Source organism: Coffea arabica, chromosome 7e, assembly GCF_036785885.1.
Source record: "Coffea arabica cultivar ET-39 chromosome 7e, Coffea Arabica ET-39 HiFi, whole genome shotgun sequence".
Classification (NCBI taxonomy): Eukaryota; Viridiplantae; Streptophyta; class Magnoliopsida; order Gentianales; family Rubiaceae; genus Coffea; species Coffea arabica.
The window spans coordinates 17600493-17613421 of record NC_092323.1 but is presented as its reverse complement, the minus strand read 5'-3'; the positions used below and the strand labels follow the sequence as shown (position 1 = coordinate 17613421).

General features: G+C 30.9%; 1 protein-coding gene across 3 annotated transcripts; it reads right to left on the bottom strand.

Annotated features, from left to right (window-relative positions):
• Nucleotides 1-3342: 3342 nt before the first annotated feature.
• On the bottom strand, nt 3343-9694 carry LOC113701604 (WAT1-related protein At5g40240). 3 transcript variants are annotated; one of them, XM_027222351.2, is made up of 8 exons: nt 9367-9694; nt 7211-7428; nt 7030-7095; nt 6805-6918; nt 5729-5987; nt 4671-4832; nt 4400-4551; nt 3343-3743 (listed from the first exon to the last, which is right to left on the bottom strand). In XM_027222351.2, exons 2-8 carry the CDS (start codon nt 7408-7410, stop codon nt 3572-3574), a joined length of 1125 nt encoding a protein of 374 aa, XP_027078152.1. In that variant the 5' UTR covers nt 7411-7428; nt 9367-9694; the 3' UTR covers nt 3343-3571. The 3 variants fall into 3 exon arrangements, with proteins under 3 accessions (XP_027078152.1, XP_071915299.1, XP_027078153.1); XM_072059198.1 differs by having other exon boundaries at nt 7058-7095; XM_027222352.2 differs by lacking the exon at nt 9367-9694 and having other exon boundaries at nt 7211-7554.
• Nucleotides 9695-12929: the final 3235 nt, after the last annotated feature.

The following is a 12929-nucleotide window of genomic DNA, read 5'->3' as shown; positions in this document are numbered from 1 at the left end:
CAAGTCCGTTTGGATTAGTTGTTTTTTAGGTTGTTTTTCAAAAACTATATGAAAAACTTTTACTGTAGATGTTTTTTGGATTATTTTTAGAGGTTTTTTAAAACATATTTTTGGGTATTTTTATAATTTTATTTTTACATACATTTATGCATTTATAAATATTTATAAATAAATATATTTATATATTCGCTAAAAAATATATAAATGTATTATATTATATATAATAAATAATATAAATATATTTATAAATGTATAAGTGTATATTATTATAAATGTATAAATTATAAATGAATATTATATAAATGTATAAATGTATAAATTTTATATTTTTATATAAATATACATTTATGGATTTATAATACATTAATAAATATTTATAAATAAATATATTTATATAAAAATATAAAAATTTATTAAAAATTTATTATATTATATATAATACATAATATAAATATATTTATAAATGTATAAGTGTATATTATTGTAAATTTATAAATTATAAATGTATAAATGTATAAATTATAAATTATAAATTATATATAAATGTATAAATTATAATTTTATTAATATTATGTATAAATGTATTAATATAATTAATATAAATGTACAAATGTATTAATATTATGTATAAATGTAAAATTAATATTATGTATATTAATATAAATGTATTAAATTATGTATAATACATAATATAAATGTATATTATAAATATACATTAATATATATATTATGTATAAATGTACATTTATATAAATGTAAAATATATATTATATTATATATAATTTATATAATATATAATATTCATATAAATATATTATAAATATGTAAAAATATTTTTTAAGTAAAATAAAATATTTATAATATGTAAAAATAAATATATAAATATTTAATATATATATAATATACAGCAATATTAATTATAAATATTATAATATTATAAATATGGTGTTTATATAATATTTCAATTTGTAATATTTATTGTATATTTCATTATATAAATATTCATATAATATATAATATATAAATATATAATATATAATTTTCAATTTGTATAATATACATAATATTGTATATATATAATATAATATATTATACGTAATATACATTATTACATTATTACATATTATGTATATTATATATTATACCTAACATTATTAGACATTATTATACACAATAATGTACATAATAATATTATACATTAATAATGTATATATTATAATATAATGTACATAATATATTATGTATAAATATTTACACATTTATGTATACAATATTACATATTATGTATATTATAATATATTATGTATAATATTAATGTATATAAATATTTATATAATACATAATATATATAATTTTCAATTTGTATATTTCAATTTATATTAATATAATATATATATATAATATACATAATTGAAATATATATATATGTAGTTGTTTTTGATATAATGTTTGGATATGGTGTTTTTGGAGTTGTTTTAGAAATACACATTTACTGTAGCATTTGGGATGTGAAAAACAGTTTTTCAAAAACAGCCCCAAAAATAAGGATCCAAACACACCCACAAGTAATTTATAGTCCTAGTAAAATTTCTTTGAAGGGCTATCTTTTAGAATTTTCTATCTATGAAAAGGTCTAAAGATGTATTGTTATCAAATTCTACCTAATCTTGTAGTTATATTCTCTAGCTTGATCTTTAAAAAAGAAAAATTTTTTGAAGGGCCATCTTTCAGAATTCTCTATCTATGAAAAGGTCTAAAGACGTGTAGTTATCAAATTCTACCTAACCTTGTAGTTATATTATTTAGCTTGAATCTTGATCTTTTAAAAATTCCTTTTTAAGCAAGAGGATGGTTGAATTTAAGAAGTAGGGAGAAAAAAGAGAAAATCGAACTGAGCACCTCTAATTCCTGAGACTCTAATCTTAGCCGCTGATTTTGACTTTGTTGATCTCAGGTCCCTCTTGCTGCGTCAGTACTTATATCACCACTTTCTCTTTCTTCTGTCTCGATGTTTTCCTTCCGAATACTCTCTGTTTGTACAATCATGACTTGTCCAAATTGAACTACCAAAAAAGGATACCTTTATGAAATACAAATCTCCATGTGTCTTTACCATCTAGTCCTTTTATGAACTACAAGACACCACAATTATCACGAAAAGACGTGAGAAAACCAACAAAATTATGTGGCTTTCAACAACCATCACCTTTTATGATCAATTTTGTAACCTTATTATGTCTTTGAATAATACAACCTTACTCGCACATTAAAAAAAGCGATAATTTTAGAAACCTCTCTTGAGATTTCTAACAATTTTACTTGGTTTCTCTCAGATTTAAGAAATTGTACTTACTTCCCTTGACACAGTAAAATACCTGTAATGTCCTCCACTTAGTAGACAATTTTAAATTTAAGGCAATAAATTTACAAAGTCTAAAAAGGATTCTATTTTTTTTGTCTCTTGTCTATTTTCTAGTTAATATTTAATCTCTTTTTATTATCTTCAGTTTTGTTGATATTAGTAAATTGAAATTACAAAATCTACAAATGGAGTAGATTATATGTCAAATTAGAAGAAAATGAAGAGAATTGTAGTGATAGAAAAAAAAATAATGAAATTGATGATTGAAATAGGAAATTGATGATTGTAGTAGATTATATGTCAATTTGTCATTGTTTGTTGTTAATAAAAACTTTTATAAAATGTCAATAATTACATAATGATTTCTTTCATTGGATTTGAAATTTTTTATTATGATTTTATTGTGGAGATAGAATTTATTCTCTACTTTTGAGATATTAATATTTTTAAGACTATAGAAGAGTTATAATGGTGGTTCTAGATCAAATTAGTTTATATTGAAAAGATATTTGAGCATTAATATTTAATTTGGGAGTATAAAATTGGTTGTCACTGAGATTTTGTGTATATGTTTTTTTATTGTGATAAGTATTGATATTATATATGTAATTTGGAATCTTTTAGATAGCTACTTGATTTTAGAACTTATACTTGGACGGTTGTTAGGTATTTGGCTTGTTGATTTATGCAAAGTGTGGAAGAAAATGATTGAGTGTATATATTTTTCTTTCCTAGTTTTGTACAAAGAGACAATTTAGGATTTTTGAAAGAAAATCTAAATTCTTAGATCTACAATGTTACTAAACAGTAAAAATAGGGGAGATATATGTAATTTTTAAAATTTGAGTGGAGCTTTTTGTAATTGTGAGAAATCTCAGGGGAGGTTTGTGAAATTATCCCTAAAAAAAAACTTTTGTACACAGCTTTCAAGAATTAGAAAATTAACTTTTGTAAAAGAAACTGAAGAGCAAATCATAAAGGGAGCCAAGGTGCCGTTCCTAGCGTGGGTCATGCCCCTAGCATTGAAAAGGGATAATTTCAAAAGCCTCCCTTGAGAATCTTTACATGATTACTCATAGCACCACTGAAATTTAAAAAATATTAATTGCCTCCCATATTTTTAAATTTTTGAAACATTATCGACACAATACAAATTTCTGAACAAGGTAAAAATTATGAGTGGTTGAGAAAGTAATCGTTTTCTATTATTCAAGCAATGGCAGATGCACGTCCTTCATTTGTTGAATCATCGTATTGGCCTAGTAATGGAGCATTTTGGCTGGAAGATGCCCCAAACTCATCACCTTTTTCACAGTCTTCTTTTGCTTTTGCCCATATTAGAGCATAAAACCCTAAAGATATGATCAAGGATCCGATCACACTGCAAATCAGAAAAACATTTGGTAAGCAACCTTATATATGTATATATCATATGTGTGTGTATAAAACAAGGAAGTATTATGTATCAATGTTTTTAAACCTGAACCAGAGAGTGAACCGAAAAACCTTCCTGTCTACGATGCAACCGGTTCGACCACGATTCAAAGGTTTAATAAATTTTTATTCATTTTAATATTAAAAATTTTGAATAAAACTAAAATATTTATTTACAACAATAAATACTTAATAAAAATCGGTTGAACCTCCCGAATTTGACCAGTTCAATCGATTCTTGACTGATTTTGATCGGTTCAATTAATTCTCTGAGTTTTTAATTGAACTAGTCAGGAGGCATGGCCGGTTCACGGTTCAATCAGTCGAACCAGCCCATCCGATCCGATTTTCAAAACATTGTTATGTATATGAATTGGGGGGGGGGGGATGGGTCAAGTGAGGTTAGGGGGTCAAGTATTATAAGGTTGATGTATATCTTTTAAAATATGATGTATACTTGTATATATTGTTGTTCTCATAATTTAATTGAATTAGTGTAAACAAATGTCTTTCATGCGAGTGTACACCAAAATATGTTTGAAAAGAAATACAACAATTGCACAATAGCACCAAAATCTAAGATCATGATCAATTGATACGTACCTTCCAAGGTAGAGGTCATCCCCAAGAAAAATGAAGCCCATAATTGCAGCAATGGCAATTGATAATGGCATAAATGAAGCTATATATACAGGTCCTTTTATATGTACGCCCCATGTTTGAATAAGAATACCAAAGCCTGATCCCATTACTCCCTAGAAAAAAAGAAAAATTATTCAGTGCATAGATTACTCCCTAGCTATATGAGCAGTGGGTGAGTGATATAGTTTGAAATTCTAGAAGTACTGAGTATAAATTAGGTCTACATGCTTACCGAATACACTACTGAGTACAGCCGGACATCAGGTTTTAGTATATTCCAAGCACTTGAATTTGTTGCCCCGATTAAACAAGCAGGAGCTGCTAGGATCAAACATGCTAAGTTGTAGAAGAAGACCACAGCTAGCTCTGCTGGGTAATCTGCAATAACCTTGGCCTAGAAACAGTGGCAGAGTCAGGACCCTAAAGTTAATAGGGGAATGTTTTTATTGCAATACACAATAACCAAATGCGATAATTCTTTTATGTAATTAAAAGCTCCATCCAAAAGTATAACAAACTAGAGTGACGGTTGCATTAATTTTACAAAATTATAAGGAGTTTATAGAAATAACTGCATAAGAACTCTTTTCTTTGCAATAGACTAATGTAGTAATAAAAAATGAGTTTGAATTGAGTATTATACGTTCATTCTCATGTAGGAAAAGTAGTCAAAAATCTTATTTTGTTTTGAAATTTTTATCTTTTTCAAAAAGTCGGAAAATAAAAGCAAATGGTTCAAGAATATAAAGGGGCGATGTTAGGGCTATTGATGAGGTTGGGCTAGCTTGAGCCCAACTCGTTCGGCCAAATACAGCTTGTAGAGCCTAAGTTTTAATTAGGTCAAATAGAGTTTGTATCTAAGTATTAGGTCGCAGCTAAATGTGAGTCAAGTTTGTGTCATGTTAGACTAAGGCTCGATTAAGGCCCTATATATATATATAATAACATGTATAATTTATAATTATACATATTATGACATAAAATTATAATAAAATTTATAGTAATTTATAAAATATAAAAAATATATAATTATGCATATAATTATGTACTCGGGCCAAGCTCAATTAGTTCAGCTTGAGCTTTTTGTTGGAACCTGAAACTTAAAAGGCCAAAAATCCAAAAATCGGGTATAATTTATGAGGTTCAGTTCAAAAAGTTCAATTGACACCCCTAGGCAATATGAAGGAAACAAAGAGAGAGAGAGAGAGAGAGATTCAAGGGGTGCAATTGTTGACAAAACTAATGAATTTTCAAAATGTACAAGCCAATTTTGTGTTTTCAATATGTTACCTGAGAAATACACCATAAGCCGACAATTACATATTCAACAGCGAGAAGGGCACCACCTTTGACCCAATCCGAGTGTTTGGTTCCGCCAGTGATGCTAACAAGTGCTGGGTGTTGTGCAAGAACAGAAGCTGAAGATGTAGAGCTCCTTATTAGCACTGGGCCATTGTACAGAACCACCAACAGGGCTCCTGCAATCGTTATTACACTCCCAATTATCTTAACCTGGGTGGTCCAGCTCTTCATTTCTAGCTTTTCCATCCTGATCATGACAATGAATATTGGTCAAGTTCCTCATCTATAATTTGGAAAACAAAAAAGAAAAGAGTTTCAAGTGTTATTATACTTTTAAATCATGGGTTAGAAAAAGTACAGTTACATCAGAAAAGTGTCTAAAAGTAGGTGTCATGAAGCCGAGTTTTTGAGGAACTGTAGCAGAAATTAGGTTGGGTCATGAAGGCAGAAGCACGCTTTCAAGGTACTCGAGTCACGCTTTCCTCTTGGCAACCACGCTTTCAATCTATTTGTTGGTTTTGTAGTTTGTTGGCTGAAGAATCTATTTCGGAACTCATTTGTTAGGCCTGAATTGTTTAACCAAATTTGCAGAGATTGATTTGCTCTCCGAGCTCATTATTTCTTTCCCCTCAAGTTTTCCTTCTTCTTCTTCCTTTGTCACCTTCTTTTTTCCCATTTAATCATCACTGATCTCCTGTAATTTTGATCTATTAATGGAGTTGATTTGAGTTTCCCCAATTTAGTTCACTAAATCCACTCTAGTTCTTTTTTTTTTTTAGTTTTTTTCAAATAGATTTTTTTTTTTAGTGTAAACGGGAGGATTCGAACCTGAGACCTCTGGTTCTGATTACTACTACAACAGTAGAGGAAATAAAGTTTGAGTATTTACATTTAAATAGAAAATTAGGTGCATTAATCCCAATTAGAAAAAACTCTTGATGGAATAATCATTGGTGACTTTAGCATAGAAAATTGATCATCATGTCTCGTTTGCTTTATAGGTGATCATGATGTTTTGCTAAAATCAATGGCTAAATAGATTAAGAAGAAAAATAAGAGAGGACCTGAAGAGGACGGCCAAGATAAATGTGGAAGCCGGGGTAAGGTTGGTCATGGCGGAAGCCAGTGTTGGATTACTATACTCGATTCCGATGTATCCAAGATATTGACCGGAAAAGCTGAAATCAATTCCAAAACAAAATTTTGGTAAGCTCCTTTAAAACAAAGAAGTAAATAAATTATCATGGTTGATATTACTAAGCTTGATAAATGTGTGTATCCACGTATACCCAAGAAACCCGAGGAAGAGAAATCTACCAAGGAGACCAATAGTTAATGGAGGAAGCCGAGATTTCCTGTTAATTAAAGGCAAAAAAAAAAAAAAAAAGAGGAATGAACAAAGGTGCTAGTTTGATTACATAGGAAGAGGGAAATTAAGAAGAAGGCCTGTTATTTAGAATCTTAAATTACCTGTGGGAGTAGCAGCAAAGAGGGAGGAAAAGAAGAGCTGAAATGCAATAGGAATATAGCATGAAAACGTGAAAGTCCAAACCCTTCAATGTGGCTGCTTTGAAGATGATGCTCACACCGACATTGATGCATTGTGTTGCAACCATGGCTGTGAATGGAAATAGCTCTTTATACCAAAATCCTCCTTTCCGGTCGCCCATCTTCCTTTCTTTCCTTCTCTGGATGCAAATGTATATAAATATAACAAGGTGTTATTTATACTTTTTGAGTTTTAGTGGTTCATGCACTAGAGGCCATTATTCTGTTTAATTGTGTATATAGTTTTGTTTTTAGAATAAGAGATGCATCCATCCAATTCCATCAAGTCTTTGTCACACCCAAAATTAGTGTTGGACAGATTAACTGGGAAAAAAAACCCGTCGATCCGAAAAAAGAAATAAAAAACCTACAAGATTCCATTAGATCCGAACTAATTCAAACTGCTTTAATGCTGAGAATAATGTCATAGGATCATCTTGCAATCATGTTGAACATGGTACATTTAGTAAATGACAATGAGTCACGTGCAATTTTTATTTTGGTTCAAAATAATATATAGTATATACAAGTATGGAATAAAGAATTGGTTCATGTCGCGTCCCATTTTTAATTGAACGTATAAAAATAAAATAATGGTTCGAAAATGATTTTGCGGATTTTTTTTTCCAAAATAAAAGTAATGAAAAAGAAAAAGAAGGTAAAGAAAAGGGTCTAATGTGAGACTTGGTAAACGTGAGAGGCTCGGCCTTCAAAAAGTCTAGGAAACGGGTTTTTAATTTAAAAAAAAAAAATTGATGTTTCCGCTTGATATTGAATTTATGGATACTAAATCATCTATAAAAAAATAATTTTCGATTTTTGAAATGTAATTTAACCACCAGTTTGATTCAAGCACAGGGATGGTAATAAGTATAACCCCTCAATGACAATGGATTTTTGAGGGATTTCCTTTGGTGTAAACACATGTTTGATAGTGATTGAATTGCTATAGGAATCAACTTTTTTTTTAAATTTTTTTGTTTTCCTGCATCCTTTGTGTCTCTGCTGTTTCAAGAGAATTCCCAGTTCTCTTCCTCAGTCTACCCCCAAGTCCTTCACCAATTAGTGATGATAGACTAATTTCAAGAAATTCCATGATCATAATTCAAATTTCTCATTCGATTTCATATGATATAACAAATTAAACAAACCAGAACCAGTAGCAAATCGCAACAAATCAACATCAAAACCTCAATAATTCAATATTATCGAAACATTTCTCTTCATGTTATGTATGCACCTCAATTCATGGTCAATCAGCATAACAAAAGAAGCCCCCTGAGTGCAAATCATTCTTAGCCATTAAACAAAGAAATCACGGCAGCAAGAATTAGACATAGTTGACTACAAGCGTTTTGGATCTACTACAATTTTGAATGCAAATCACTAGTCAAAAGAAATCCGTCATGGCAGCAGATTTGCCTTCTTCTGTTTCGAAAATGGATTGAGAGAAGAGCAAGAGCAGTGATGGAGAGAGAGGGGAGTGAAGAGTACATGGTGGAAGGAGAGGAGGGAAAAAGAAGAGAAGGGAGAGGGGCCAAAGGAGGAAGAGAAAGATGAAGGTGAAGAAGATGATGAACAGTCAAGTTGGTTGGTCTGCTGCTCTGGACGTGGAGCTTTGTTTCCTTTTCAATTTCTATCTTTCTTTTTTTTTTGGTTTTGTATGCTAAATTCGGGAATGGGAGCAAAAGTGCCAATTGGTCAGGAATGAAGTTCGTCCAATTTTGGGTCTTCTAATCTAGAATGACAGATCCATACCTATAGGGACCAATCAAAGATTAGGTAAAGGATTTGACAACTTTAAACTCGTTCCATAATGGTGATTCCTCCAATCAAACAGGTGGTAAATCTTTTAACTAGACAGCTACAAGTCTTTCAAGGTCAGAGAATAATTAACATAAAAAAAAATCTAAACACATAAAACTCAAATGAAATAAGGAGATGAATAATTCCAAGCCCTTTTTTTTTCAGAAGAGTTGTAGAACTCTACTCAAGAATTCTAAGGTTACATCAATTCAAAAACAAGACTCAAGCACCAAATTCAATTTAAATTTGGAAAAGGAAATAAGGGATTTCACCGTCCTCCTCAGGTATATTGTGGTGGTGGTGGTGGCGGCGGCATTCCAGTGACTTCTACAGCAGCAACTCCGGTGGTCTCAACTCCTCATGCGTTCCCCCTTCCTTTTTGCTCTGCTTTGCCCGAAAAGTTTATGGAATGGATGATTGGTGGAGTTTAATGCTTCTGATGATGGTGAATGATTGGAAATGATGAATGGTATATTGATTAGAACCAAGGAAAAGGAGGTTGATGAAGATGAATGATGGAGGACTAGTTCAACTTCCCACGGGTTCCCAATGATGGGTCGATGACCAATTTCTCTTTTCTGATCTTTGGTGAAGATGAATGATGCTCCGGCTGTCATAGTACTAGGTAGATAATAGCAGTAATACTCCCCGGTTCCCAAAGCCTCTTGGGAAAGTGTGTTTTTCAATACGGATAATTGCAGAAACCTACCCTGAGGTTTCTGACATTTACACTGACCTCCCCTGTAGTTTGAAAACTTACACCGATCTCCCCTGAGGTTACTAATCCTTTGCAAATTCAGTCCAAACTATTAAAATATTGTTTTAGAGAGTGAAATTAGAATTTTTTACCAAATTTGTCCTTTGTACTACATGTCCAATAAATGACAAAATACTACAAATCAATTAACAATTAATAAACTTTAAGTAGTATAGTTTATAGGCAAATACGCATTACATATTTAAAGTACCGGCTCTTTGTTGGTATTTTACTTTAAACATTTAATTTAATACAAATATTTACGCTCAAATACATATTTGTATTTACTTTCAAATATTTAATTTTTGTTAAATACGAAAACTACCAGTCTCTCTTCCGTAAAAATATTAATATAACACTTTTTCAATTTTAGTTACAAACATTTATGTATTTAACATAAATTAAATGATTCAGAATAAAATGCACATAAAGAGTGAATACTTTACTCGTGTAATGGATGAAAGTCATAAAGAATTAATACTTTATGGGCCATTTCTTTTTTTAAAAAAAAATTAATTTATATTAAATAAATAACCTACCGATTTCCTTTTTGCAAGAATATTACTGTAACACTTTTTGAATTTTACTTACAAACATTGATATATTTATCATAAATTAAATGTTTGAAAGTAAAATATCCGTAAAAAGCAGGTACTTTAAATGAGTAATGCGTGTTTGCCTATAAAGAGTCGGTAACTATTTAAAGTACCAGTTCTTCAAGGGTATTTTACTTTCAAACATTTAATTTAATACAAATATTTACGCTCAAATACATATTTGTATTTACTTTCAAATATTTAATTTTTGTTAAATACAAAACCTACCAATCTCTCTTCCATAAAAATATTAATATAACATTTTTTCAATTTTAGTTACAAACATTTATGTATTTAATATAAATTAAATGATTCAGAATAAAATGCACATAAAGAGTGAATACTTTACTCGTGTAATGGATGAAGTCATAAAAAATTAATACTTTATGGATCATTTATTTTTAAAAAAAATATTTAATTTATATTAAACAAATAACCTATCGATTTTCTTTTTGCAAGAATATTACTATAACAATTTTTGAATTTTACTTACAAATATTGATATATTTATCATAAATTAAATATTTAAAATTAAAATACCCGTAAAGAGCCGGTACTTTAAATGAGTAATGCGTGTTTGCCCATAAATTATACTCCTTAAAATTTATTAATTGTTAATGGGAATTTCGCCAATTTAGTCCCTAAACATTTTCACTTAAATCAATTTCATCCTTCATGAAATATTTTAACCAATTTAGTCCTTGAATTAGTTTTTGACTTCCAATGTAGGACTTTTACTACATTTTACTCAATTCGCGTGGACCAACAGGGGTATAATTGTCACACTGACTTAATCTGCTGCAATTATTCGCCGAGGAGGAAGAGTCCCTAAACACTTTCCCTTTCACAAATAATATACTTGAACACTTTCCTTCATCAATTTCTTTAGTTCTTCTTGATCATTGCTCTGCATAGCCACAACCACAAAAATAACCAAATAAAATGAAGGTGACCACATAGACTCTCTCAACTTCAAATCCAGCAGCCAAAAAAAAATCTCTTTTAAAAGAAAATTTCTAATTTCACGGTAACAAGATTATACTAATACTCGGTTTTCTAATATTCAAAAGCTTAACTGTTAGTTTCAAACAGTAATTTCCACTTCCCAGTAAAGCCTACTATTTTGCTACTAAACTAAAATCTTCTTAAATCAAAAGAAAATAATGGAGAAATCCTTCGGAAGAAATTAAAATGTTGTACTACCTTGAGCGATGAAAATCCTTTGATGGACTCCGGCGAGGCATCGGAATGGGAACTCAAATGTAGATAATGCAAATGATGCCATTTGGTCATGTCGAAGCCTCGAGCGTCTCTGGTAACTAAACCAAGCCTTAAGGCACCTGCGCTTTGCATTTGTCCTGGCCCTCAACCTCACCCTGGCCTGAATTCTGCAAACATAGTTCACGCTTTTCGCTCAATGCTGAGACAATGGTGGGAAGCCTAGCAAGGTCCCATTCAAGAACCTTGCAAATTACCTGCCCATAAGCCCTATGAGCTCTCCTCTTCTTCGTCTTGGCTATTGAAATCGAATGCTGAACAAGAGCAACACAATCCTTAAAACTTCTTTCCAGCTAACTTTTTCCCCAAACCACCGCAAACTAAGCAATTAAATTCCCCATTATAATAATTCTTCTCATAATACTCCCTCAACTCCCTATCCTCTGTAAATACTTTAAAGAAAAACCAATACTCTTGCTCCTCCAGCGTATCATCATCATCATCATCCTCACTATCCTCCTTATCATCATCATCGCCAGACTTAAAAAATTCTTCAGTTATCTGCAAAGCCTTAAATTGAGCCTGACTGGCTGCAAGTTTGGGTTTTTCTGCAGAGGAGGGTAGAAGGGTCTGCGGACTCGACTACGGCCAGCTTGTTCCCCAGCCGGAGGTGGTGGCCGGAGGTGAATTACAAGTGCGATTGCAAGGCCATTCTTTTCCGGAAGCTGGAGAAGGCAATAGGGTTGTGTTCTGGGATTCTTGCAATTGTTTTCTATCGGAGTTCTTTCTGCCTTTTCTGTTTGCGGGTTTAATTCTTTCTTGCTTCTTGAATTGTATGGGATTGTGGGGGTGATGGAGAAGGCCAGATGCTGTGGGTTGTTGGGTTGCTCTCGTAGGCGGCCCCTGGTGCCATAACGAGTGGAGGTAAATCACCTCGTGCATCAATCTTCTTCCTCCTCGGCGAAAAATTGCAACAGATTAAGCCAGTGTGACAATTATACCCCTATTGGTCAACGCGAATTGAGTAAAATGCAGTAAAAAATCCTACATTGGAAGTAAAAAACTAGTTCAAGGATTAAATTGATTAAAATATTTCATGAATGACGAAATTGATTTAAGTGAAAATGTTTAGGGACCAAATTGGCGAAATTCCCATTGTTAATTGATTTATAGTACTTTGTCATTCATTGGATATGTAGCACAAAGGGCAAATCTAGTACAAAATTTTAATTTCACTCCCTAAAATAATATTTTAATCGTTTGG

Coding starts and splice junctions, on each gene's coding strand:
- LOC113701604 (XM_027222351.2), bottom strand. CDS start 7,410: ATGGGCGACCGGAAAGGAGGATTTTGGTATAAAGAGCTATTTCCATTC. Junction 7,096..7,210: donor CTTTGCTGCTACTCCCACAG/GTAATTTAAGAT, acceptor TTTAATTAACAG/GAAATCTCGGCTTCCTCCAT. Junction 4,833..5,728: donor GCTTATGGTGTATTTCTCAG/GTAACATATTGA, acceptor CACTGTTTCTAG/GCCAAGGTTATTGCAGATTA.